The sequence below is a fragment of the Nicotiana sylvestris genome, chromosome 6, assembly GCF_000393655.2.
Source record: "Nicotiana sylvestris chromosome 6, ASM39365v2, whole genome shotgun sequence".
Lineage (NCBI taxonomy): Eukaryota > Viridiplantae > Streptophyta > Magnoliopsida > Solanales > Solanaceae > Nicotiana > Nicotiana sylvestris.
The window spans coordinates 67470519-67495932 of NC_091062.1; the positions used below are offsets into that span (position 1 = coordinate 67470519).

The window sequence follows — 25414 nt, forward strand, 5'->3', positions numbered from 1 at the left end:
ATACCCATATTTTAAAAATTATTTAACCTATACCCTAATTTTTACAACGTCACGCGCCTCCTTCTTCCTGCTACATGTGCGCTCCTTTCTTCATCCCTTCTTTTCTACTCTTTATGCTACTCTTCATCTTTTGTAATTTGTAGTATATTTTACTGTAGGTTTGCTCATAGTGACTGCCATTTTTGTTGAAACAACGTTTTAGAACTTTTCTTCATCTATTTATAATTTATTGTCTGTATTTATTATATTTGCAATGAATTCAGATTGATCCAGGAATGAAGAAAAGTTAAACGTTGAACTGTATCAGTAGAAAGATGACAAATTTCATGTTCAATACAAAACAAACTTCAGCCCTGAAGTTATCACAAACATAACAAAGCTTAAGCTAAAACATGCTGAAGTTTAGCAAATTGAACAAAACTTCAGCTAAAACATGCTGAAGTTCAGCAAATAGAGAACAAAACTTCAGCTAGTAGAATACTTAAGTTCAGCAATTACAAATAAAAACTTCAGCCAACACTAAGTTTACGCGAAAAACTTCAGCTAAAACAAGATGAAGTTCAGGAAATAGAGAACTAAACTTCAACTAGTACAACTGTAGGACAAAAACTTCAGCTTATTTAGTGCTGAAGTTTTTACAAATGAACTAAATAACTTCAGCATCTTCTGCTGAAGTTTTTGAAAAAGCTTTATGACAAAACTAATGAATCCAGGACAAAACTTCAGCTTATTTAGTGCTGAAATTTTTACAAATGAATTAAATAACTCCAGCATCTTCTGCTGAAATTTTTGAAAAAACTTTATGACAAAACTATTGAACCAGGACAAAACTTCAGCTAAAACATGCTGAAGTTCAACAAATAGAGAACAAAACTTCAGCTAGTAGAATGCTTAAGTTCAACAATTACGAACAACTTCAGGCCCGTCTATTAGATTGCTGAAGTTTGTGTGATTGTCTTTGCTACTTTAGGCCCGAATGCCTGAAGTTTACACAAAAAGTGGGTACGCTTGCGATTTCTTTTACAAAGCGGGTATAAGTTTAAACGTGACCCAAAAAGCGGGTATAGATACAAAATCCCCCTTTAAATTAATGGTATCATCTTTATGAGCCCAATAAGCCTCCATTGTTGTAGAAAGCATAGCCTATGCTTGTCCTCCTCTAGTAGCACAATTTGAGCTTGTATGTTCATAAAAGTAGAAGTGTGCTGGGCACGACACTAGCAGAAGAGCGGCGGCAACAATGGAATAAGAAAATGTGAGTTTTTTTTTTGGATAAAGAAAAGAAACAATAATACTTGAAAATTAACTCATGCGCCAAAAGGAAAAGGAACAATTCATTGCCAGGTCTGAAGCTGTGATACATCTTAAGTTAGATAACTGCTTAGAACAAAGAGCCTACACACCAAAGAGATTAACTATTAGATACATCTTAAGTTAGATAATCATATGCAGGCATAATCCAAAAAGGGCATCTTCACTTGGAGCCTTTTGTCAATCCATTTCAAAATCCTCCTTTGGGCTATTGAGTCGTCAACCTGAATCTTGTCTCGTCTACTCATCTTTTGAATCATGATCGTCTGCTGAATTTTCTCTATCATCTTCTGATTTTCTGTTCTCACCCTCATCGGTGGAATCCCTACGAATCAAACACAAAAAATTAGTCTGTCACATGATTGGCCACGATGAGATCTACACAAAAGCGACAATAGATACAAAGGGTGAACACTGAAATCCAAAAGTAACTAAGTAATTGCAAATGATTATAGCTTGTAAACAAGATAATTTTTGGATCCCAATGTTTGTTGCACGAAAATAAATTTCAACTTCAATACTCATAAAACAAGAAGACAGTTCTTCCCACAAAAAAGTTGAAGCATGGTATGAAGAGATTTTTTTTTTTTACATGAGCACCACCCTTTCGCAAATTTCGGCAGCAAGCACCAGGAAACAAATGCTCACGTGTAGATTGCTATAATATGTTCATATAAGGCACGGAACCACAAAATCTGGGATAAGTTCACAGAAACTGGGTTGTTATAGGTTGAAGAGTTAAACAAAAGAAAAGGATAACGAGACCTACTTTGCAAGTTCTTCCAAGCATTTTAGAGCTTCTCTCATTGCATAAATACTCATTTTCTTCACCTGTCACGATAAAGGAACCACCAAGAAAACATAAATACACATAAAATACGTACAATTTTCCCAAGACATTTCCTCATGAACAGATTGAAACAGATAAAAGTATCTTATTTATAATTAATGTGACCATATGTCAACGAACAATTAATTATAAGATGAAAGCTATATTCATCTGGTTCACACTCTCCTCCAATGCATGATTCAACTCAATGTCACTTTATAACAGAATAAAACGCCCAAATTCTGGAGAGCTGAAGAAAAAGCAACAGTACATAGAGACAAGTGTAAAGTATAAAACATACAATTGAAAATAAGAGCAGACAACTACCATATTTCTGGTACACACTTTCTCCACCAATGGATGATTCAACTCATGTCATTTTATAACAGAATAGAAACGTCAAAATTCTGGAAAGCAAAAGAAGAAAACGACAGAACATAGAGACCAGTGTTTAAGTATAAACCACCAATGGATAACAAGAGCAGAAAACTACCATATTTAAACCCCCCCCCCCCCACACACACCCACAAAAAAGATACGATAAGTACTCCTGAACAATAAGAAGCAAGCAAATAACACAAACTGCTTATCCAAATAAATGTACCTCCAACTTGTCCTCCTTGGCTCTGTGATTTTGGGGAAGAGTGCGGAACTCTTCAGTCAGACGGATGCACTCGTGAAGATTTTCAGGAGACACAAAGTCAAGAGCAACCTTTATACATGACTGTTACAGAAAGGTGAAAGTGTTTTAAGTCAAAATCACGTGTTTAAAGTTAAAAGCTCATGCAGTTTACTTAATGATGGTCCAAGTTCACCACAGGATGGGGAAGCAAGTACTTAAAACAACCAGATGAACACTAGAAAATATATTAATGAATTTCATTCAGACAATATAAGAATATTTTACAAACTCCCAACTTGCAGTTAAAATTTGCGAGAACTACCACATTGGACACGCCCATACTCTGTTGATGCATTAGATGAGCATGCCAAAGCATTTCAAAAATAAGCTACACAAATGCAAATAGAAAAAGTGCTGATAAATGCTATTAATATATACAGCACCGCGTTGTCAAAAGTGAAAAGCGTAGATAGTATCAAAATCTACAAACTTTAAATGCAAAGTTTAAGTTGCTTGAACTCAGGTGTGGGTGTCCAATACGGGTAAAATATTACGTTTTAGAAGTATATAACACATTGAACACCCTTTGTCGGAAATTTTTCCATTTTTTTTAAATTTGAACACCCTTGGAAAAATTCCTAGCTTTGCCACTGATCGGATCCATAAATTATATGCAATGCGGGAAAAAATAATTTAATACAAGCAATTACTTTATAGAAATGAAAATAATTAAAATACCTACAATTAGGTGAGGTATGAAATAAAAACACGTTAAACTACAAAAAACAATTTTAAATTTCTAATTCAAATGTGGAATTCGAAGTTTAAGTTAGATTTATCTTACTATGCTTTTTATCTATCACTAATATATATTCATCCATAACATTATCTTAAAACTTAATACTACTTGTGCAAATAAACATAGTTTAAGAAACAAGAAGACTCTTAACACACAAACTAAATAAAAAAAACTACCCACACTAAAATGAGATTATAAGAGTTTCACCTTCCTTCATCTCTCTTAATAAAAAACCAAAACTTTTATATCAAATTAATCCCAACATGTCAATAAAGCACAAAAACAAATCAATATTTTTAGAATATAACCAAAAAGGAAAGAGAGTATGACATAAAATATGACAGGAGTTATTTTTGTCACTGTTTTATGCTAACTATTTCGCTCTTCAAGAAAGAGCCCAAAACCCTTCTTGATGCTTATGCCAATGCACCTCCTAGGTGAGGCGAAGCATCCAACTATTACTACAGCTACTACCAAGGCTTAAACAAAACTCAAACTGACGTTGTAAAGTAGGTAGAACATTAGAACGTACATAATTCAAATACAAAACAAAGTATTTAACATCAAACCAAAAACTTGCATGGCAATAATAAAGAATAATTTAATTTTCAAATTATAAGGTATAGACTATTCCTATGCTACTCTATGCTTCAAATTGTATGAATAAGTTGCCAGCTTTGAGATTGGGCCCACTTTTCAATTCTCACAATCTTAATGGTTTGGAAGTGTGCCCAAAATAACAACCAAGTTTGGTCAAGCACCATTTAAGTCAACTCACCACCCAAAATTTATTTCCCACTCCACAGTAGTAGTCATCTAGCACCCAGAGATACTTGCCTTCCTAGGATGCACTATGCAACACATTTTAGTAATTGGCACTATAAAGTAACCAATAATATATTGAATCCATGTAAATGAATGCTCAAACATTCTATTTTAGATTCTAGACGCACAAAATTCTACATTACCGTCGAAAGTAGAACCAACTGTTAAATGATTTACACTCTCAATTAATGTGATGCTCTTTCTTTTTTAACGTGTCCCAAAAAGAATGACACATTTCTATATTTAGAGGCACTTTTAACTCTTCACATTACCTTTAATGAGATGACTTATAACCACATAATGTCTATAAGTTGTTTTAGATCACAAGTTTCAAAAGTCATTCTACTTCTTCAACACCGTCTACAATCAGACACCCTCACATAAATTGGGAAGACGAAAGTATATCTCAACTCTAATGCCTTTCCTTGAATATATGTAATTTGCAACTTCTTTTTAGATAAGTAAAGCAGTATTTGTAAATGGCAAACTTGTATTAAGCTGCTGCTACAAAACATAATTACAAATTGTGAAATTACCCGATCATATCTGGCGATGCATGTACATCACATGCAAGGGTCACTTTGCACCAAAAAGCTAGCAAAGTACATCGGTCTTAAAAGCTTTCTACTTAAGCCTTAAAATTTGGCTGTTTCTTTCAACCCAACAAGTCCACCAAATGATTGAGGTATAATTTTTTATGTCTACCGGGACTTCTTGGTAAGTCCCTCATTATTCCAGCAAAGCACTAGGTTTAAGACACACACCACAAGCCAAGTATTGCATAAAAACATACTCCAAAGTCGTTTTGTTACCTTGCAGTGCATAAATAGATAGTAGGCATCTTCGTGGTACTCGTCACATAGTGGACATCTACTACAAAACTAAAATCCCCTTTTTCGAAGATTTGCTTGATTGTGACATGCCTCTTTAGCTACTATCCAAGAGGTTTGCTGAATCAGATCTTCCATGGCCAAATACCAGCATAGTTTGATTCCAACAGCTTGTAGCATATTTTGAGAGAGAGGAAACCAATGGAATGCCCCTTCCACTTCAAGGTATCAAGCTTGAGTTGGTCATCAGTCGTATTAAATAAGTGTTGAAGTAAAGGACATCTTTCCCATTTCCCAATCATTAATACTCCTGAGAAAGAACAGATCCTAGCTTTGAGTAGAATAAATTCAGCAATTGTAGCATTACAAAGGGTGGATAAGCCGCAAATATCCTGAAATTGGTCCTTTAGAGAGGTGTGTGCCCCGACAATGTGTCTTCCTAAAACCTAATTCTCCAACCATTTCCATGTAGGAAACCAATGTATGCTCAAATTTGTTCCAACGCAACCTAATATATTTCCAGACTCATGTATTGTAAGGTGTCAATTAGATTTTGGTGTGCAAAGGACTATCAGTAGGGTTGTGCATTTGGATCGGTATTCGTAATCCGAACCAATCCGCTCGATCGAATATTTAGATTGGATTTCGGATTATGTTTATTAAAATTTCAGATATCCTGATCGGATTCGAGTATAATTTTAACCCGACCCGATCCGAAATTATTAGGACATATATAAATACTAAACTTTTATTTTAGGATTAGGTCTTATTTCATTTTCAATCTGCCTAATTTATATCGTTCGTCTCTCTCTCTAAGCTCTCTTCAGAGTTCTATTGCTTGCGTTCTCTGTCTGTTCCGCTCCGCCTCTCTTCTTTGTGTTCAGATTATCGACGGTCACCGAACGACGATAAGACTATCTCTCTCTCTCTCCCTCCCCCCCCCTCTCTCATGGAAGAAATTGATGAAATAAATAAGGGACTGCCACTAACACTTATTTGGGTGCATGTATCGGTTTGGGGGTCTGGCTTTAGGGACTGCTAAGACTTTAGTTTTTGATTTATTGTATAAATTTATTTTGGGGGTTTCACTCATCACTTTCCTTACTACTATTCTGACTTTACTTTGTAATTTTTTGTTTGTTTCATAGATGGCAGATGAGGCAGAGATGTGGTGAAAGTGGTGCTTCAAATGATTCCACTACTAACATTGAATCTGAACCTGGTTCGAAGAAAAGAAAAACCATGAAAGAAAGATCAGTTGCTTGGCGACACTTCAACAAGTTCACTGATGTCGAGGGTGTTAAAAAAGCAAAATGCAAGTATTGTTCAGAAGAATATGTAGCTAATACAAAAAACAGTGGTACAAGCAATTTGCTATCGCATATTCTCAAGTGTCCAAACAATCTCGACAAGGCGAAGACAAGCCAGACAAAATTAGCTTTTCAACAGAAAGGTCAAACAGGTGATCTCACTTATCCCTTGAAAATTTGATCAAGAGGCATGTAGGAGGGCTTTAGCTCGTATGATAATTATAAATGAACAACCTCGTTGAAAAAGATGGATTTAGAGACTTCGTGAGAACTCTTCAACCTTTATTTCATATTCCATCTCGTACTACTATAACTAGGGATTGTCAATTTGATCAAGAGGCATTGTCTTGAGATATACCACGAAGAGAGACTTGCTTTGAAGTCAATTTTTAAAGAATCAAAACAGAGAATTTGTATTACGACTGATACATGGACATCAATAAAAGAATTAACTATATGTGTTACAACACATTACATTGATAAGAATTGGAATTTACATAAAAAGATATTGAATTTTTGTCCAATTACTAATTACAAAGATCAAGATTTAGCTAGTGGTATCGCCAAGTGCTTACTTGAATGGGAAGTGGATAAAGTATTTACTGTGACAGTTGATAATGCGAGTTCTAACGATGTCATGGTTAAAGAATCATCCAAACAATTTACTAGATGGAACACTAACTTGATGGAAGGTAAGCATGTTTATGCGAAATGTATGGCTCACATCATAAATCTAGTTGTTCAAGATGGGATGAGAGAAGTGCGTCTGTGGAACGAATAAGACAAGTTGTTAGATACATAAGACAATCTCCCGCAAGATAGAAGAAGTTTAAAGAATGAAATGATTTTTATTCCATGTGTGTTGGATTCACGCCACAAGTTTCAATCTCTTTCGCTTGCGCTTGCTGCTGTGTTTAGAGAAATAATAGGTGTGAAAACACAAGATGAGGTGAAGACATACATGGAATCTTTGTTCAATGTGTATGCAAAGAAAAATGGTGATTCTGGTTCATGTCCATCCTCTCTATCTTCCAATTCAATTCCATCTTTTCATGTTCCCCTGGTTCATGTCCATTTTTTCCTTATCTACTTCTTCATCATCGCTTTCAAAATTCATGCTAGATTTAAAGAAACATAAGAAGGGTGAAGGAATTGATTCTAAAACAGAGTTAGATAAATATTTGGATGAAGATGTTGAGGAAGACTATGAAAATTTTAACATTTTGGGGTGGTGGAAGTTGAACTCACCCAGATTTTCCACTCTTACTGAGATGGCACGTGATGTGCTAGCCATTCCGATTTCTAGTGTTGCCTCAGAATCAGCCTTTAGTACCTGTGGACGCATACTTGATCCATTTAAGAGTTCATGGACTCCTAGATTGGTTCAAGCTCTTGTGTGTTTCCAAGATTGGCTTTGGAACGAATCAACAACTCCGGTTAAAATTGAAGAAGAATTAGATAATCTTGAACAACATGAAGCTGGTAAGACTATCTTATTTCTTCTATTACTTTACTTGTGTTCAATGTATACTTATTTTCTGTTTCTTTAGATTATTTTTAAACTAATTTCTTTTTTTTTTAATTGTCTTTATTTTTTATTTTTTTGAATTGTTAAACTAATTTCTTCTTACTATCTTATTCTACAGACTTTATTAATACCGAAAGAGGGTCTTGCACTGTCGACATATAGCGATGAAGATTACTGTTTGCTATTGCCGGTATATTTCTTTCTATTTTTGTGTGCATCTTGAATAAGCGTTCCATCTTGTCTGCTAGTCTAAAAAACTAACAGAATCTTGTCCATCTTATCTTCACTGCTTTATTCATCAAAAAATGTCAATGATATATGGCTTATCAATTCCTTTTTGACCAATCTCTGCCATGTAATGTTTCTTTATATTTCCATGTAATGACCCTTCAGATGACATAACTTTTAAAGGTGTCCCCCCTTAAATCATGTTTATTTTCGTTTCCTTTTCTCTTCTGTGATGACTTCTTTTTCTTGTGCTTTTATCATTGTGCTGTTGTAGTGTCTTTGAACAAAGTTTAATGTCTTCGATTTTGATCCCTACGGATAATGGTGTATCTGCAGCTTGTCCCTGAACTAAGGTAGTCATCAAGCATTTGTAAGGGCTGGAAAACTGATTAATTGGTTGAATGTTCTTATTCTTGTGTGTATGTGGATACGATTGATCATGTTATTGCTGACTGTTTATATTAGATGTAATGATTTATATTGATTGGATATAACTGATGATAAGGTGCTTTAAAAATGGTCTTGATGAATGCAATAAAGGGCTCACTTGAGTAGTTAATATCTTATGAAATGCAGTGTAGCAGTGTTGTCAAATCTGATATCTTATAACCTCTCATTTTTGTCAAATGCAGTGTTGCTTAACTTGAAAGCGAGCCAAGATTGAGTGGGATGGCCATAGAAGTTGGAACTTGGAACTCTTTTGTGTAATCTATTAATGAATTCTTGTTGAGGATTTCAGTTAATTTTATTTTGCTATGAAGATTGTGTTTTGGTTATGGGATGGATTTTACCACAAGAATTGGGATTTGCAGCTTTCCTTTCATCTGTGGATGCTATGATGTTCTTTACGGGAAAAGCCAATACTTTATTTACATCTTCCTCCAAGTTATTACCTTTACAATTGATGGATTTGGCTACATTGGCACCATAGTCCCCACATAATTGCAGAAACATGATTTTTTCTTGTTGTATTTCCTCTTCTACAAAGAAAATATACAAGTATGAGTTTTGCAACTTAGAGGCATGACAACTCGAACCTCCAGAGATGTTTGTATTAGCACAGAACAGAAGAAGCAGATAAAGCAGATGCATTAGCTAATTAGATTAGCAATAGCCTTAATAATACGTACAATCCGATCTGAAAATCCGAAATAGTTATCCAATCCAAACTTTAAAATCCTATCTGATCCGATATTAATTCGAATCGAATTCGGATTGCATTTTGTAGAACCCGAAATGTGCTAAATTCTATCCGATCTGATCCATGTACAGCCCTATTATCAAGTGTCAACTTATTTGGAACATCCAATCCATTTTATTAAGACTCTCATCGTGACTCTTGAGATTCTTGATTCCAACACCACCACTTTTTTGTCGTCGGTAAAATTCTTCTAATTTACAAGACAAAAAGAATTGAGCTTCTTTTTACCACATCAAAGAAAGTCTCTCCTTACTTTATGCATACACTTCAAAACATGTGCCAAAGTAGGAAACAATGACGGTGCAACAAGGAAGGGCGCTAAGGATACTGTTAATCAAAGTGAGTCTACCAGCCCGCAAAAGATATCGTTTTTTCTAATGCCAAATTTCTTTCCATCTTCCTAGGAACCTCGTTTGATATTGTCCCTGATATGTGTCTTTCACCCCAAAGGTAGACCCATGTACTTTGTGGGAAGAGATACAATGGTGCAATGCAAAATACAGTGGTTGGACGTTTGGCAGTGTAATACTCCCTCCATTCTAATTTGTGGCAAAATTCGAAAAAGCACGAAGTTAAAAAAGAAAGAAATACTTTAAAACTTATGGTCATAAACATGCCATAACATTTGGGTAGTTATAAGACTTTTGAAACTTTTGGTTTAAAATTAGAGCCATCAATATGGGCATGGCCCGTTGGGCCGGGCAACCCGGAATTAAGTAGTGCTGGGCTAGAATTTTTGAAGCCCATTTAAAATGGAGAAAAATACAGGGCTAAGCATCTTTTAAAAACTATTTAAGTTAATGATATCATTTCTTGTTTATTCCATAAATAGCATTTTCTTTTACAATATTAGCATATTGCAAAAATTATGCACACAATTAATGAGCAACAGAATGCACAAATCATGGGATCCATATTTATCTTTTCATGCACTCTCTTTCCTTTTATTTTCTATTCTAAATTTCAACAGGTTCACAAGAGGAAAAAGAAACAAGGAAACCATGGCTGCCTTTCAGTAACAGGCCCCGCACAAAACAAAAAATTAGAGATAGATCGAGACTAGAGAGAGAAGAAAACTAAAAGAAAAAGAAGTCTTGGTTCTCAAAAGTTCGAACAAATAGAAGGATGCATGCGAGCACCAAAACGACCCCAATCATTTTTCAATTCCTTTGAAGATTTTGTTCAAGAAGTTTGCTTTGATTGTATAAATTTTACTATGTATATTTTATGTAGTTGAATTATAATCTTATGTATTATTACGGTTTACCAAGATGTAATTTTTGAAAATATCTTTGTCTTTTAATTGTGTACCATTGTGTGTGTGTGTGTGTGTGTGTGTTTATATATATATGTTTTGTATCAAACAAAATCATTTGCACTCGTATTAAAGGGAATTGTTGGCCGATAATATAATATACTCCTAAAATAAGTTGTATATTCATCTAGTCAATCAATGTATGATTAAAACCCTATGTTCAAATTATTGTATAATATGGATATACCACTAATAATGATGTAATTAATAGCAATACACTATATATGTATAAATATACATGATATATAATAGTAATATGTAAATAATAGAGTCTCCATGTGTGTGTGTGTGTATATATATATATATTACATATACGTTCTTTAAACTGCAAATATTTATTATTAAAAAATTATTATTAGGTTATGAATCAACAATAATATGATAATTGAAGTATAAATAGACGATTGTAGTCTGTGTTTGCGTTGTAGAAGAAAGACATATCAAACGAATGAATAGGGTGTAAATTTTGATAATGCATTATAGATTCTCAGTAAAATAATTCTTGATTTATATGATGTCTTGCCATCATTATACTTAGCTATTGTGGGAGATGATATGATATTATGGGCGATAATTTAGGAATTGAATTGGTATAGCTTTAAATGTTTCGGCCAAAAATGTAGATAATTAGATGCCGTGTTTGTTAATTACTTATTGTTGCTAAGATTTTGTAAAATTTTCTTAGATATTGTCTAGTTATGTTTTTTCCCCTTAAAAATGAGGCTTTTAAGCCCGGCCTAAGTAAGCCCGTGAGGCTTGACTGGGTTGGGCCGGCCTGTGGGCCTAATAAAAATACGTATTTAAAATATATAAAATATAAAAAGTATATGACACAAAACATAACAAGAAAAGTATCACAAGTCAAAGTTTATTAAGCTCAATCAAAGTCGTAAAACGTTAATTAGTTTTAAAAATTCAATTAATCTTATTATTTAACTAATTAGTATTACATAAGAATTGTAGATGTAGATAAAAGTTGATGTTAAGACAACCTTCTCACAAACGTATTCAGATGTGTTTGATGTAGATGATGTATTGGATATCTCATAAGTGTCATAGACGTTCTCTTGAATTGTTTGTTTTGAGTTTTGACTTTTAGTGAGTGAAATATAGTCTTGTCTTTTACTTTTTTAGTGTTTATTATGATATATTGGAACAATATAAAGAGTTATTAAGTTTTGTCAAATTTTTCCAATAAGATTTTTTTAACTTTTAAATATGAATCTTTTTTTAGGTTAAAACTTAAAGAAAAGATATAAATTTATATTTTAAAAAAACGATGGGCCGGTCAATGGGGGCCCACAACCCACAAAGGGCTAGGTGGGTTGACCATTATAAAGCCCATCAAAATGGTGGGCTAGCCCAGCCCAGCCCATCAATTGCTAAAGCTCACGTAGGCTGGGCGGGGCTAGCCCGACCATGCCCATATTGACAGCTCTATTTAAAATATTCCATAAAATTAAAAAGAGAAGTTTAAGTTAGATTAATTACAAATTTAGAAAGTTGTTATTCTTTTTAAAACGAACTAAAAGAAATGTTGCCACACAAATTGGAATGGAGGGACTCGCAACTTTTATGATCAAGCTTCTAAATTTTATACACTCCAAACATGTGTATCCTCTAAAGCTTCTCCTCCTCTTTCCACTTCGGCACGTGAAACACCAGCAAACATACATTATCTTCATTTGTACTCATACTTTTTTACCACTAGAGGAATTCCTTTAGTTGCCATCTACATGAAAAAGCATTTGTGCTCTTGGAATACAAACGAATAAGTATTGGAACTTCAAACTCACTTTTTAGTAACAAATGGTAAGGACTTCATAGATAAAATTTTATATCACATCCATTTCAATTTCTACATGCCAAATTATGACCGTGTTATATTGTTTCATAGGGTAATCCCATCACGTTTAAAAGATAAACTGCTTTCCAATCATATATTTTTCTCGTGAATCCCAAAGCACTCCACTATCCTGTGAATTATAGATTTACTAAATTGACATTGGCATCTCCTTCTAACTCGATAATCAATATGCTATATAGATAGGAAAACAACCCTTAGTACCACAAATCATGTGTTTCTAAATGTTGTTCTCGTTTCCTCAATTTAAAGATGATGTTGTCGTTAATACTTTACATCCCTCCATGATCTTCCTCCATAGTAAAATTGTTCCAAGAACCTCATCTACCATCATGTATTCTGCACTTCTACAAATTCACTATCCTCCATAAAGTCTGATCCTCCTTACTTAAGCTTACTTACCTAACCTTGCTATATTAAATCTCAAAGCATTTACTCTTAGCTTAAACCTTTAAAAGGTAACCACCACTAATTAAAAAGGCAACCCAGTGCACTAAGCTCCCGCCATGCGCGAGGTCTAGGAAAGGGACGGACCACAAGGGTCCATCGTACACAGCCTTATCCTGCATTTTCATTATTTCCCACGAGAGATTTTTTTGAAACCTCTTTAGCTTTTCAACCACACTGAGCAATGCATGCATAAGGGACATAATAAGTAACAAAGCTTGATAGTGTACTATTGATCAGTACTTCATTACCCCTTTTCTACCAAGTACTTCTTTTATCACCAGCCTAATATTTTCTCCACTTTTCCCCTTTTTGGAAAAGGACAATTTGGTTTTTGTGCAATGCTCCTCGTGAAGACATAGATAAATCATTGAGAGTGCACCAACCCTGAATTTTTGTGCTAAATGTTCAACGTTCATTTCGTTGAACGTTGATGAACATTTAGCACCAACCCTGAGCTTTGGTGCTAAATGATCATTTCTCATGGGATAATCCCAACTCAGACTTCTTTATATTAATTCTCGATCTTGATATAGCTAGACCATAAAAACTTACGTAAAGCTTACTTGATATACTTCGACATTATAAAAACATCAAGGTGTCATTCGTACATAATAGAGGTGGGACTCCAACATCATGTCCCTTACACTGCAAATACTCCCATTAAACAACCTCCTTGACTACTCTATCCATATCATACTCAAAAACTCCATAACCATAGAACTTGATCCATAAAACTTAATTTCCTCTTCCACAACAAAAAACTTTATGCAATACCAATCTACCTCTTACACTTTTCCTGAAGCCATTTCCATGATCACATAATTCAAAAATTATCCACTCAAATGGTCATGAACTTTTTCGAGATCCAATGTACATAAAATTCCTGGTTCCCTCCTTACTTCTCTGGTCCACCAACTCATTTGCCATTAAGGCTTCGTCTGAATCAATCTACCTTCCACTAAGGCATAATTAAGAATTTAACGCAACTTCCTCAAATACATTTTTTAGCCTAATAGGTATGTCTATATAGGTTGTGCTGCCCCTTTTGCATATAATTGCGATGGAAGTTGCATAGACTGTTTTCAAAACTACCCGGAGACCTAAACAATGCAAGTGCAGCAAACTCAATCCTCGAAAAGGCTAAAATCAACCTACCCGACCCTTGTGTTGTTACCAACATGTATCTCTTCTATCACTATATGAATATCCAACTACTCCCTTGTTCACCCCACTCACTCGGGCTAAATTCTATTTCACCAAACATTAGCCTCCCACTCTACTCCTTTGAACTTAACCTCATCCTCGTCCTCAACCAGTGTGCCTTCTATTCTGCCAATCAACTTTCTCTTACTAGAATTGTTAGTCTATGGAAGAACTTTGTATTGAAATCCATAACGTTCAATCATAGTGATTTTTGTTATAGCTAACTACACTTCAATCATAGCCTAAGTTTCTCCAACGCGGCAATTTAGGTGTCGCACTCGTGTCGATACGACACTATGAAGGATGTGGGTATGGAATCCGTACCGGATCTGGTCAAACAATTTTGGGTACTTTGACCATGACAGAAGGAAAAATCCGAGACGAGATAAAATTTGATTCCTGAAATCAGAACCAAAACTAGGGTAAATTTGAAGAAAATAGCCTACTTTATCTAGAAAATCAATCCTTTACTTATCTACAACTTGAAAATAAAACAGAAATCCACATTTTACAAGCAATACATAAATATTCCACAAAATTTCTCATAATCTAGAGATATTTTGTTTTTTGAATTATTTTTAGCCGGATCACCTGTATCCATACTAGGATATGTATCCCTGAATCATCGAATTAACATCTCGAAGGATCCGACCTCTAGATTTGCACCCTTGTCGGACACACACACACATGCCCGAGCAACTTAGATCATAGCAAAGTGTGTGAGCAAGTTTTTGTGTGTGGGTGAGTGCATGTGAAACAGAAAAGAGAGGGAGAGAGTCACTCGCACCTTCAAATTTCTAACTTGATGAGGGCAGCCCGCAGGAATAAAAACTGCATCCCCTAATTTTTGAACAAAGGTCCATGGTTCAATTCCTGCAAAATACAAAAATATATACAAAGCCATTAGAAGGAAAAACAAAGAATTTTACTCGTTAAATAGGTAGAACTCAAGCTATGAAATTCATATACGAAACACTAACCATACTCTTCCTTAAGCTTCCTTTTGTGATCCTCAGTCAAGTAAAATGTTTGATCATGTATAGGGTGAATAACCTACAAGAGCAAAAAGTTGATAGATACAGAAGGCATAGCAGATCATAAGGATGGAAAATGTAACGATTAACATTTCATATTAGAGGATAAGGACCCCATCATAGACCAAAAAACTCTTTAACATTGGAAGAAAATGAAGTGATAGGCATTTTCTACAAAACCGAAAACCTACCAAAACCATCTTCATATAGATATCATAAAGACTAAACCAAACTTCACTTTTATGGGTTTGAACAAGAGAAACATCTGTCATAAATGTTTCCTCATCCGAACTTTGAAAGATTGACTTTCGAAACCACCCAAACCCCTCTAGTAGAACAACTACGCGTAAGTCAAACCAGTTGGAAGATTTAGAATTATGCTTGATCTCTATATTGGAAAAACTGATGTCCCATATTGGAAAGAACCTTGTCCAAAATGTAAATATCACATGATCTAACATGATAGCTTCTTGTTTCCTAGGTGAGCAAACAGATTCCAAAGCTGCCTATACAAAAGAGCAGCAGTAATTGCAGCTCATTGTCTTGTAAAGGTAAATAACATAATGAATTGGTTGAAAAGGTGAAAATAGGTGATCGTTTTAGGCTGTAGCATTCCTATTTCCCCTCACTCTCAGACTGGATAGCTGAAAGAATATTTTCAGCACATCAATTCAGGAATTTAGACTCTGGCTTTCTTGCTGAAACTGCACTCTCTAGGCTCTTTTCTTCTGCCTCTGCTACAAATTAGATTTGGCCTCAGTTCTACCGACATGTAATGTATTTCAGACTCAGTTACAGGTAACCATTGATTCGTCAAAACTATGTTGCAGAGCTCTGGAACATGTGAAAGAAAGAAACAGGATAACCAAAAAAAATCAATTAACCACCCCCCCCCCCACCCCACCCACACACAAAAATTATACTCTTTCACATTTCTAAGTAAAAAGCTTAGTAAATTTTATTAACACCTGTGGCACCGGGGAACAGTGGATATGCCTGAATTCTCTAAAGTGCTTCCTGAGATATTCCTCTAACTTTGGAACATCTTGCCTTCTAAAGATGTCCCAGAGTGCACCACCTTCTAAATCCTCAAATACTTCACCTTTTCTAAACACTGGGTTATATTTGCACTCATCACTTTTACCATGACCAATCTTAATTCCTCCACTTTCTTCATAAGTGCTTGTCGTATCAATTGCACCATCTGTTGCCACCTCAGCATTAGTATCTCCCTCTGGCTTGACACAGGAAGCAGATGCAACAATTGATTGATTGCCACTATGTGGTCCAATACTCAAGCTCTGATCTGGAAGTACATCAGTTTTTCCTTTATCTATTCTACTATGTCTCTCACCTAGGACAGAGTTACCCTCAATCAACTCAGATGATGCTTCATTTTCACATTCTTTCTCGTCCTCAGACATCTGAAGTTCCCTTTTATCTTGAGCAGCATGCCTTATTTTCAATTCTTGCATTGTTGAAAGCTGGTCATGCTTCAAGGTTATTGCTTGAGTATGTGTCAACACATTCACCTACGAAATAAATTGAAAGCAAATAACTTTAACAGAGAAACCTGACAACATAAGAAAACACATAGTTAACAGTTTAGTATCACTCTTTGGGTAGATAAATGAATTGCAATATAATAAAATACACCCTTCAAGCAGACATTAAATATCCCTCAGTAAGGAGTGTAACAGAATGTATGACCATTTATTCTTCAAGTCTCAAGCATAAGTTCAACCACATTAGAGAACCTAAGGTCAATTTAGCTTCTGGGAGACATGTTCACGACTTTCAATTCATGGGTAAGCATGTACAACCAGTTTACCTAGCTTCTCTTAGTTTAACTGAAGTCAAGGTTACAGCAACAACAACCCAGTGGGATAAGTCAAGGTTACAGCAATCCTTGCAAATAAACTGCATAGCATGAATATGCCTACATTATATTCAAGTTCAAGAAAAACCCTAACTGTGCATAACTGTGCAGTATTATATGCAAAAGAAAGAGAGAAAAACCTAAGCAATCAAAAAAAAGAAGCAGACGGAAAGCGCAGGTATACCGCATCAGACATATCACAATGCAGCTTAGTCACAGAGTCTCCGCGCCCCAGCTCCTGAGGAACTCCATAAGCAATATATGTCTTTGGTCCCATGTCAGGCTTCAACGACTCTTTTGGCAGTTTGACAGCAAGATTTAGATAGCCGCTTTGTGGATGTGTGTACTCCTTAAAAGGCAAACTGCTAACAAATTCCGCACCATGACGAGGTAATCGTTCATCAAATAGATCAGATGGAGGCCAATCTTTCAACTTCAGAATCTGGGGCCAGCCAGCATCATCAAATCGACCTTCCATATACCCCTTAAAGAACTGGTGGATGTTAACTTCTACCTGCAGTTCCACGAAATAACATAATCATCAACTTTCATGCAGAGAGTATACAGCAAATAACTAATTTCAGAAACTAAAATGGAGAAAGAAAAATGTTGTAAAACATTGAACATCACAGGCTCCACTACACGTGAAGTCCTACAAAGTCTTTTGGGAATCACATTGAGCTATAAGATTTTCAATTGCTTTCAAAGTAAAAGAATAGATGGATTAACGTGGCACATTTAGGAGGAGGCGCCTTGGTGCATGTTATTTGCAGATGACATAGTGCTGATTGACGAGACACGAGATGGAGTTAACACGAGGTTGGAGATACGGAGACAAACCCTAAAATCTAAAGGGTTCAAGTTGAGCAAGATTAAAACGGAGTACATTAAGTGTAAGTTAAGTGTTGTAACTCATGAGGATGAAGTGGAGGTGAGGCTTGACACTTAGGTCACCCCCAGGCGGGATGGATTCAAGTATCTTGGATCGGTAATCCAAGTTGACTGGGAGATTGATGGGGATGTGGTATTGGAGCAGGATGGATGAAATGAAGGCTTGTTTATGGTGTCTTGTGTGATAAGAATGTGCCACCAAGACTTAAAGATAAGTTCTACAGGACCGACTATGTTATATGAGGCGGAGTGTTGGCCAATTAAAAACTCTCAGGTCCAGAAGTTGGAAGTAGCGAAATGAGGATGTTGAGGTGGATGTGTGCGGATACTAGGAGAGACAAGATCAATAATGAAGATATTCGGGACAAAGTAGGGGTAGCCCGTAGAGGATAAGCTACAAGAAGTGAGGGTGAGATGGTACAAGTATGTCGGAAGGAAATGTCTGAATGTCCCAATAAGGAGGTGTGAGAGATTGCACATGGTGGGTCTAAGGAAGGGCAGGGATAGACCTAAGAAGTATTGGGGAGAGGTGGTAGGCATGATATAGTGCTTCTTCAGCTTACTAAGGACATGATGCAAGATCAAGAAGACTAAGAATTCAAGAAATTCAAGTAGTCCAAACATCTATTCAAGATTAGGATTTCTTTTCCATAAGATTAGGATTCCTTATTTCTTGTTTCCTAGTAATTTGATTCTTGTTTTAGTAGGATTATATTTGTAGTTCTAGTCAAACTAAGATTGTTAGTCGGTATCTCATTCCTACTAGAATTCCTTTTTCCTATTGTAGTTTGAATAGGTTTCATTAACATTATTCCTATTCGAATTTAATTAAGATTAGTTTTGCTTAACCTCATCAATTTTATGTAAGGCCTGTTTAAAAGGCTCAATATGATGAAAATAAAAATTGGTAATTAGTTTTTCTAAGTTCGTGCTACAAAAACGTGATTTATCTTTTACTTCATTCTTCATCCTTTATTCAATACTTCTTGCAAAATACCTTCCCCGGACCCCACTTGTAGGAATATATTTGGTATATTGTTGTTGTTTCGAAGTACAAGAATAAAAAAGATAAAAACACATATATAAAATAGACACAAAAAGCACATGCCGCAAAAAGAAAAAAAGGACCAAAAAAGAGCATGTTCCAACACAGTTTTAATTTCTTTATAAGAAATGGTAAAAGATTGAACATTGGGTCTAACATTTGTATACATTGCTTAGTCTGAAATTTCTGAGGTTGCTACTAGGTTTGTACTTCATAGCAAAATATATTACTCCCTTTGTCCCATTTTATGAGACACACTTCCCTTATTAGTTTGTCTTAGAAAGAATGGCACATTTTCATATTAGATATAAGTTAACTTTAAATGTTTCATTTTACCCTTAATGAGGTGATTTATTCACAAATACTTATGACTTATCTTAGTCCACAAATTCAAAAGTCTTTCTTTCTTAAAGTTCATGTCTAGCCAAACAGTCCCACATAAAATGTGACAAAGGGAGTAAATGGAAAAAAAATAATGCTCCCCTCTATACTCCTTCAATCTCATATATATTGACTTTGCTTTTATTCGAAGTCATGAACTTTATCCTCTGACCGCAAGCAGTATTAATTATTTTTATACTCCCTCTGTTCCAATTTAAATGACATACTTTCCTTATTAGTCTGTTCCAAAAAGAATGACACATTTCTATATTTGAAAATAATTTAACTTTAAACTTTTTATTTTACCCACTTGCCCCTTAATGAGAAGCATGTATAGCCACAAAAATGTCACAAAGCTTTTACCCTTTAAGCCTTTAGGACCACATGTTTCAAAAGTCTTTTTTTTCTTAAATTTTGTGCCAAATCAAACTACATCATCTAAATTGAAACGAAGGGAGTATTACCGTTAGGTCAAAAAGTAAGTGGCTAGTGGTATTTTTCATGAAGTTTCGAAACGAAAAAATATCAACTTCTAAAATTAGAACAAACGTTAATCAAGTTATTCTTCTAAATTGTACTACGTCAGACAAAATTAGACCCAAACAGCCTATAGATTCCGAGCACTCAAAAGAACACATATATTTGATGAATTAAAGAGAAAGCAACATTATGCACAATTAATAGAATAACCTACTCGATTAAAGAGTTAGGTAACTCAGAAGTTAAACCCTAAACAAACTATATGGCATTTTAACTAGTTCCAGAAAAAGTCATCACTAGTAAAGGTAGGTACCAAGCAAAGAACAAACATAATCCAATAGGAAAACATTCAAAGAGATACTTGGAACCCACATACTTTAACCTACAATCACAACCATTAAGTTGCTTTAACCTACACATACTAACAAGTTTAAAATCATACAAAAACACTTTGTATTAAAAATCAAGTGCTTAGATTTTGATATAAATTGTATATTGATTGGTACTTCTATTTGTAATATAATTAAGTCCTAAGCAAGAGAAAAGAAAACTGATACACTGCACTGATGGACAGAATATTTGATATAATTCTGAAAGTAAATTTTGTTAAACTTATCTAAAATAATTAAATGTCAACCAAAACTAAGAACTAAAAAGCCGTAATTGATTAGCAAGACAAACAAAATTACTTAAAAAGGAGAGAATTTTGATGAATGTGAGACTCGCAAGTATTAAACTGACCTCACACCAATCTAAGCAATTGATAGCAATAACATCCAAAAGAAGAGGATGGTTTAAGTTCTTTATCTGGCGACATGCTCGCCACATAACCATGGGCTCCCAGCTTAACCCTGACGCAGTCTCAAGCACATTGCGGACAATCACAGGCTCACCTTTCAGCCAATGACATTGGAAATGCTTCAGATCCTCCTGCTGAAGATCTTTAGCTGCTGGACAGTATAAATAATTGTCATCAAAATCGTCACGAGATGCTGCTTTACACATTTTACTTTTCTGCATATCATTTTCATCCACTGACTTTCTACATAAGCATGGCCCCTGAGGAATTTCAGGCATGTGTTCCAATTTAAATCTTTTGGCAATATCTTCAGCTTTTGCCAACAACTCAGTGACCTGACATTTTGGCTTTGTCAGCAGGCACTTCAGCTCTAAAATTCCCTTACCACAACCACCAAAATTCTCTGGTGGACAAGGGATGCTACCATCTTCATTCGATTTCCACTCACCAGCAGGACCACCAAAATTTTCTGACAGAAGCCCTCGGTTATCCTTAGATTCCATTTCACATGCAAGCTTGGCATCTTCCGCTGAATCATTTTTAATCATCTCCTTCTTGGAAGATCTAGTACTCCTTAAGTTTCTAGGTTTGTCTCCGGGTATCTCCTCAGCATGCAAATAACCAAGCCCTTTGTCAGTGAATTCCAAGATGACTTCTTCTTCACGTCCCTTAAGGTGACCATCTCTAAGCTCCCGGCAACAAGTAAGGCAAAGATCATAGGAACAGCTGGAACAATTTCTGTGAAAATCAACAATGGATGTTTTGCAGTTGTTGCTGCACAAAACATTGCTCAACTTAGTGTACTGGAACATAATTCCAAAAGATTGACACGGAAAGAAGAGGTTCTTCATGCTTACCAGTACATTCGCTCATTCTTCTGACACTTTGCTTTGTGCAGCTTTAACTCTGACACTGGTAACCCTGCCCAGATGAAAAATGGGGGGAGGGGGATTCTTGTTACGATAGGAAGCAGTTGAAGATGCATTAACACATTAGGTTTTCCTGGAAAGAGTATTCTCTCTACCTACTATGTGGAACTATATTTTCTTATCTAGGAAATACTAACTAGTATGTTAAAGTATTCCCTCTTCAAACCCCTTCATACTCAACACTCTGCATATACATGGAAGAGAAGTGGCTATTTTGTTATCTTTTCTAGCTGTGCTGATATATATATATATATATATATATATATATATATATATATCACCTAAAAGAAACTAAAATGCATACTAACAGTTGCCCAGATGAAAAGAATATGGCATATCACACGAAAAAGTATATTGAACTATTATGGCATCCTATCTTAAAGGAGACAATGCAACCTTGAATCCTAGCTTCAATCTCCATCTCCATCACTTGCTCTGCATTGAATCTTCTCAAGAAAGGCAAAAGTTTTTGCAAGATAAATTTAGAATATAGACTCTTTTCTTCTTTGCTAATCTCAAATTTTAAGTTCTTCAATGTCTGCAAGAAAATTTCGGTAAGAAGAGTGCATTATACACTGTTAACTTGCAAAATAGGACAGTAACTTAATAAAAGTGGAATGGGTGAAGAAACCAGCCCTTATTGGCCCGTCCAACCGCAAGCATGATTTGCAATTACAGTTTTGACGACAAACAGGACAAGACTCTGCAAAGGCCTCCTCAGGCATCCCAGGGTACCTATTATTGATCATAAACGTAAAAGGCTATGATAAGAAAAACGAAAAGTAAACTACACAAATGAATGAAAATTGGTGTTGCAGTTGACATTTGACTACATTGGGCAAAATAGACTGGATATATAAAGCTTCAAGTTGTCAAAGTGCTCTTCATGCTTAGCATCTTATCAATTGTGATAATATAACACTCATCAAGAGACAATTGCTCAAGTAAAGCCACAAGGAGCAAAGTATTTTGTCTCTTTGCAAGTCCAACTTACAATTAAAAGTTCAAAACAGTTACTCAGACAAATGAAAACTATATTATAGTTGGTAAAAGTTTTCGGTACCATCTGTTCATGCAAGGAACACAGTATCGCTTTGTTCCACAGTTGGTGCACCGAACAACTCTTCCTTTGTCATTCCTCTGGCACTGATGACACATATTGGATTCAAATTCATTCCCCTGTCCATGTTTTGATTTCAAAACAAAGATAATTAGGGGTTAGTACTCATACTCTAAAGGAATAAACTAAATGAGATTTTCAAATCAAGAATTCATAATAATGTTAACATTTTTACATTCTCATCCTTCCTCTTTCTGTTTCGGGGATTTACTGCATTATTGTGCACATCTTTCCTTTGACGAGTAGAATTTCGGGACTCTGATCCTTCCACTTTCTCTTCCCCCTCAGCCTTATGCTTTTTACTCATTTCTCTCTGCTGCTCTCTACTCTCTTCCTCTGCAGAATCTCCACCACTTCCATCACCATTCTCTGCAGCATCTTTTGACCTCTTTCTTCTGCGCTTTTTACTTCCAATTTTCTCACTATCACCATTATCTTCTGTTTTCGTGCCACCCTTCCGACTTTGACCCCTTCTTTTTCTACCTGTTTTGCGGTCTTCTTCATCCCATTCAGCCATTTGCTGATTAAATCCCTTTAACTTCTCCATAGCTATTTGACTTGACTTCCTTGTTCTGCCAGTCACTTCATTAGAGTCAATCTTCTGTTTCTCCTCCTCTTCTTTTCCATTCACATCATTATTTTCCCTACCCCTCATAACAAGATTATTGCTTTTCTTCAAAGGAACCTCTTTCTCTTCAGCTTCTTCTTTATCAATATTTTCTTCCATTGCAACATTCCCCTCTGAAAAAATCTTCTTTTCCTTATCTTTCTTGGGGGGTCTCCCCCTTTTTCCTTTTGGTTTTCGATCATTAACCTCCGTCAAAACCTTCCCTTCTTCTTTAGCGTCTAAATTTTCCTCGAAAGAAGCAAACTTTCCCTCAGTATCCCCAATTTCCTTCTTTTCCTCCATAATACTCACACCGCCCGCTGGAAATTCCATTCCCTTTCCTTTATTTTCACTCTTCCCTCCTTCTCCGATTACAATTACTATCCCCTTTTCAAGAAGCTCTTTTCCTCCCCAAAACCCAAAGTGTTTACGCTCCCTTGATCTCCTCCTCCCTCAGTAAAATAGTAACCTGTGGTGAACCTTTTTGACTAGCAGTATTTCCTGACTGTTTGAGGTGGAACGGCGCCGTTTGGAACCGCAATTCATGGCGGATATTCTTTTACCATCTTACCCTTGCCTTCTTCCCCTATCCTTCATCGCGTTTGCGGTTCAAATTCTTTCAACTATGACCAAAGTAGTATTTATCTATATACTTAAAAACTTAAATAGAAGAAAGATGAGGTGGAAAAACTATTGGCGGATTAGGGTTTCGGTAAGAGTTAAAACTTAAAAGGTAGGGTAAAAAAGAGATGGAAAACTGTGGGTGAGAGAAATTTAGGGGGGGAAGTCGTAGAAGTTTTTCGAAAAGTCCCGCCTATTGTATCGAGAAAAAAAAAGGGCCGTCTATTTTGGGAAATTACTGCGATTAGTGCAAATGTGCGCAAAGCACAGATGGCATGACATTGGTAATCGATAGTCGTTGGATTTGCGTTGAGATCTGGGAAGACCCATGAAGTGCTGTTGTTTCAGCTTCGACTATACTTCACTTTTAAGTACTTTTAAGGACATTTTCTTTTAGAATAAACAAAAAGATAAAGTACAGCGGTTGCATATATTAAGGTTCCTTTTTTTATATTAGGTGTGTTGCACGTGTTTATAATATCCATCAATTAAAAATATATACATTAACTTAAAATAAAATACAATATTTGTTTAAATGATAAAAATAATTTTTCGCATAGTAATTGTATTAAATATCTTTAGAATATGCGTAGATAATGAATTTAGTTAAATTAGTTGTACATTATGTTTACCCGTAAAACGGTACGGTTGAATTTATACGTGGTTTCTAGACAATTGAATTAATTTGATCTTGAAAATAATAGAATAAGTAAAGAATTAAGCAATACTTACCCTTAAAACGTAGATGAAAGAGCAGAAATGACAATTCCGGTAACAAGGTTTCCGAGTACAGCGATGATAAAATCAGAAAGCAAGAAAATAAGATTGTATTAAGCTTTGTAGTATAAGTTGGCCAGAAAATTCGTCCCCCTTACAATAATAACTAAGCTCACTATTTATAGTTGTGTCTAGGAAAGGGGGTCCTAAGATCGTACCCTCCTTTAAAATCAATTATGGGGGTCGTTCATGAAGACGTAACACTGGACATAAATGCCAAATTCCTTGTAACGGTTCGTTGCTCTTAATGCTGCAGAATATTTTTTATTAAATGCTACCGGGCGCAAGGCATTTAACACACATTTATGAACGTTATTCCTTCCGGTGACAAGCGGAATACTATGTTCGGTCTTCGGCCATTCTCGTCATGGGTTCCACGTGTCCTTCCTTTAATGACCACGTGTCATATCATAGTTTACCCTATACAGAAAGTCCTCCTGCTTTTCGGTGACATAATTTTATGTTACCGGGAAGTTGGTAGAAATACTCTTTTGGCGGGAATTTTTATAACTCCCTACGTAGGCTTCTGAGGGTTG

The 25414-nt window shown here is 35.5% G+C and overlaps 1 protein-coding gene across 8 annotated transcripts; it reads right to left on the minus strand.

The window, feature by feature from the left end:
* Window positions 1–1317: 1317 nt before the first annotated feature.
* On the minus strand, window positions 1318–24434 carry LOC104230525 (lysine-specific demethylase JMJ26-like). 8 transcript variants are annotated; one of them, XR_011400576.1, is made up of 16 exons: window positions 23049–24434; window positions 22817–22932; window positions 22389–22488; window positions 22150–22291; window positions 21682–21745; window positions 20767–21598; window positions 17413–17742; window positions 16318–16881; window positions 15296–15368; window positions 15103–15188; window positions 9176–9262; window positions 7775–7938; window positions 7488–7644; window positions 7209–7292; window positions 5199–5526; window positions 2743–2864 (listed from the first exon to the last, which is right to left on the minus strand). XR_011400576.1 is itself a non-coding variant. In XM_009783359.2 (13 exons), exons 1-13 carry the CDS (start codon window positions 23811–23813, stop codon window positions 1552–1554), a joined length of 3339 nt encoding a protein of 1112 aa, XP_009781661.1. In that variant the 5' UTR covers window positions 23814–24433; the 3' UTR covers window positions 1318–1551. The 8 variants fall into 8 exon arrangements, 1 of the variants encoding a protein (XP_009781661.1); XR_011400577.1 differs by lacking the exon at window positions 7209–7292 and having other exon boundaries at window positions 7775–7859; XR_011400578.1 differs by lacking the exon at window positions 7209–7292 and having other exon boundaries at window positions 7488–7629.
* Between the last annotated feature and the right edge of the window lie 980 nt (window positions 24435–25414).

What these genes read in the sequence shown, in the direction of transcription:
- LOC104230525 (XM_009783359.2), bottom strand. Translation starts at nt 23,813, where the DNA reads ATGGAATTTCCAGCGGGCGGTGTGAGTATTATGGAGGAAAAGAAGGAA. An exon ending in GAAGCTTAAGGAAGAGTATG is followed by an intron (nt 15,189 to 15,295) that starts GTTAGTGTTTCG and finishes TGTATTTTGCAG; the next exon opens with GAATTGAACCATGGACCTTT. An exon ending in TGCTTGGAAGAACTTGCAAA is followed by an intron (nt 1,637 to 2,080) that starts GTAGGTCTCGTT and finishes TTTGATTCGTAG; the next exon opens with GGATTCCACCGATGAGGGTG.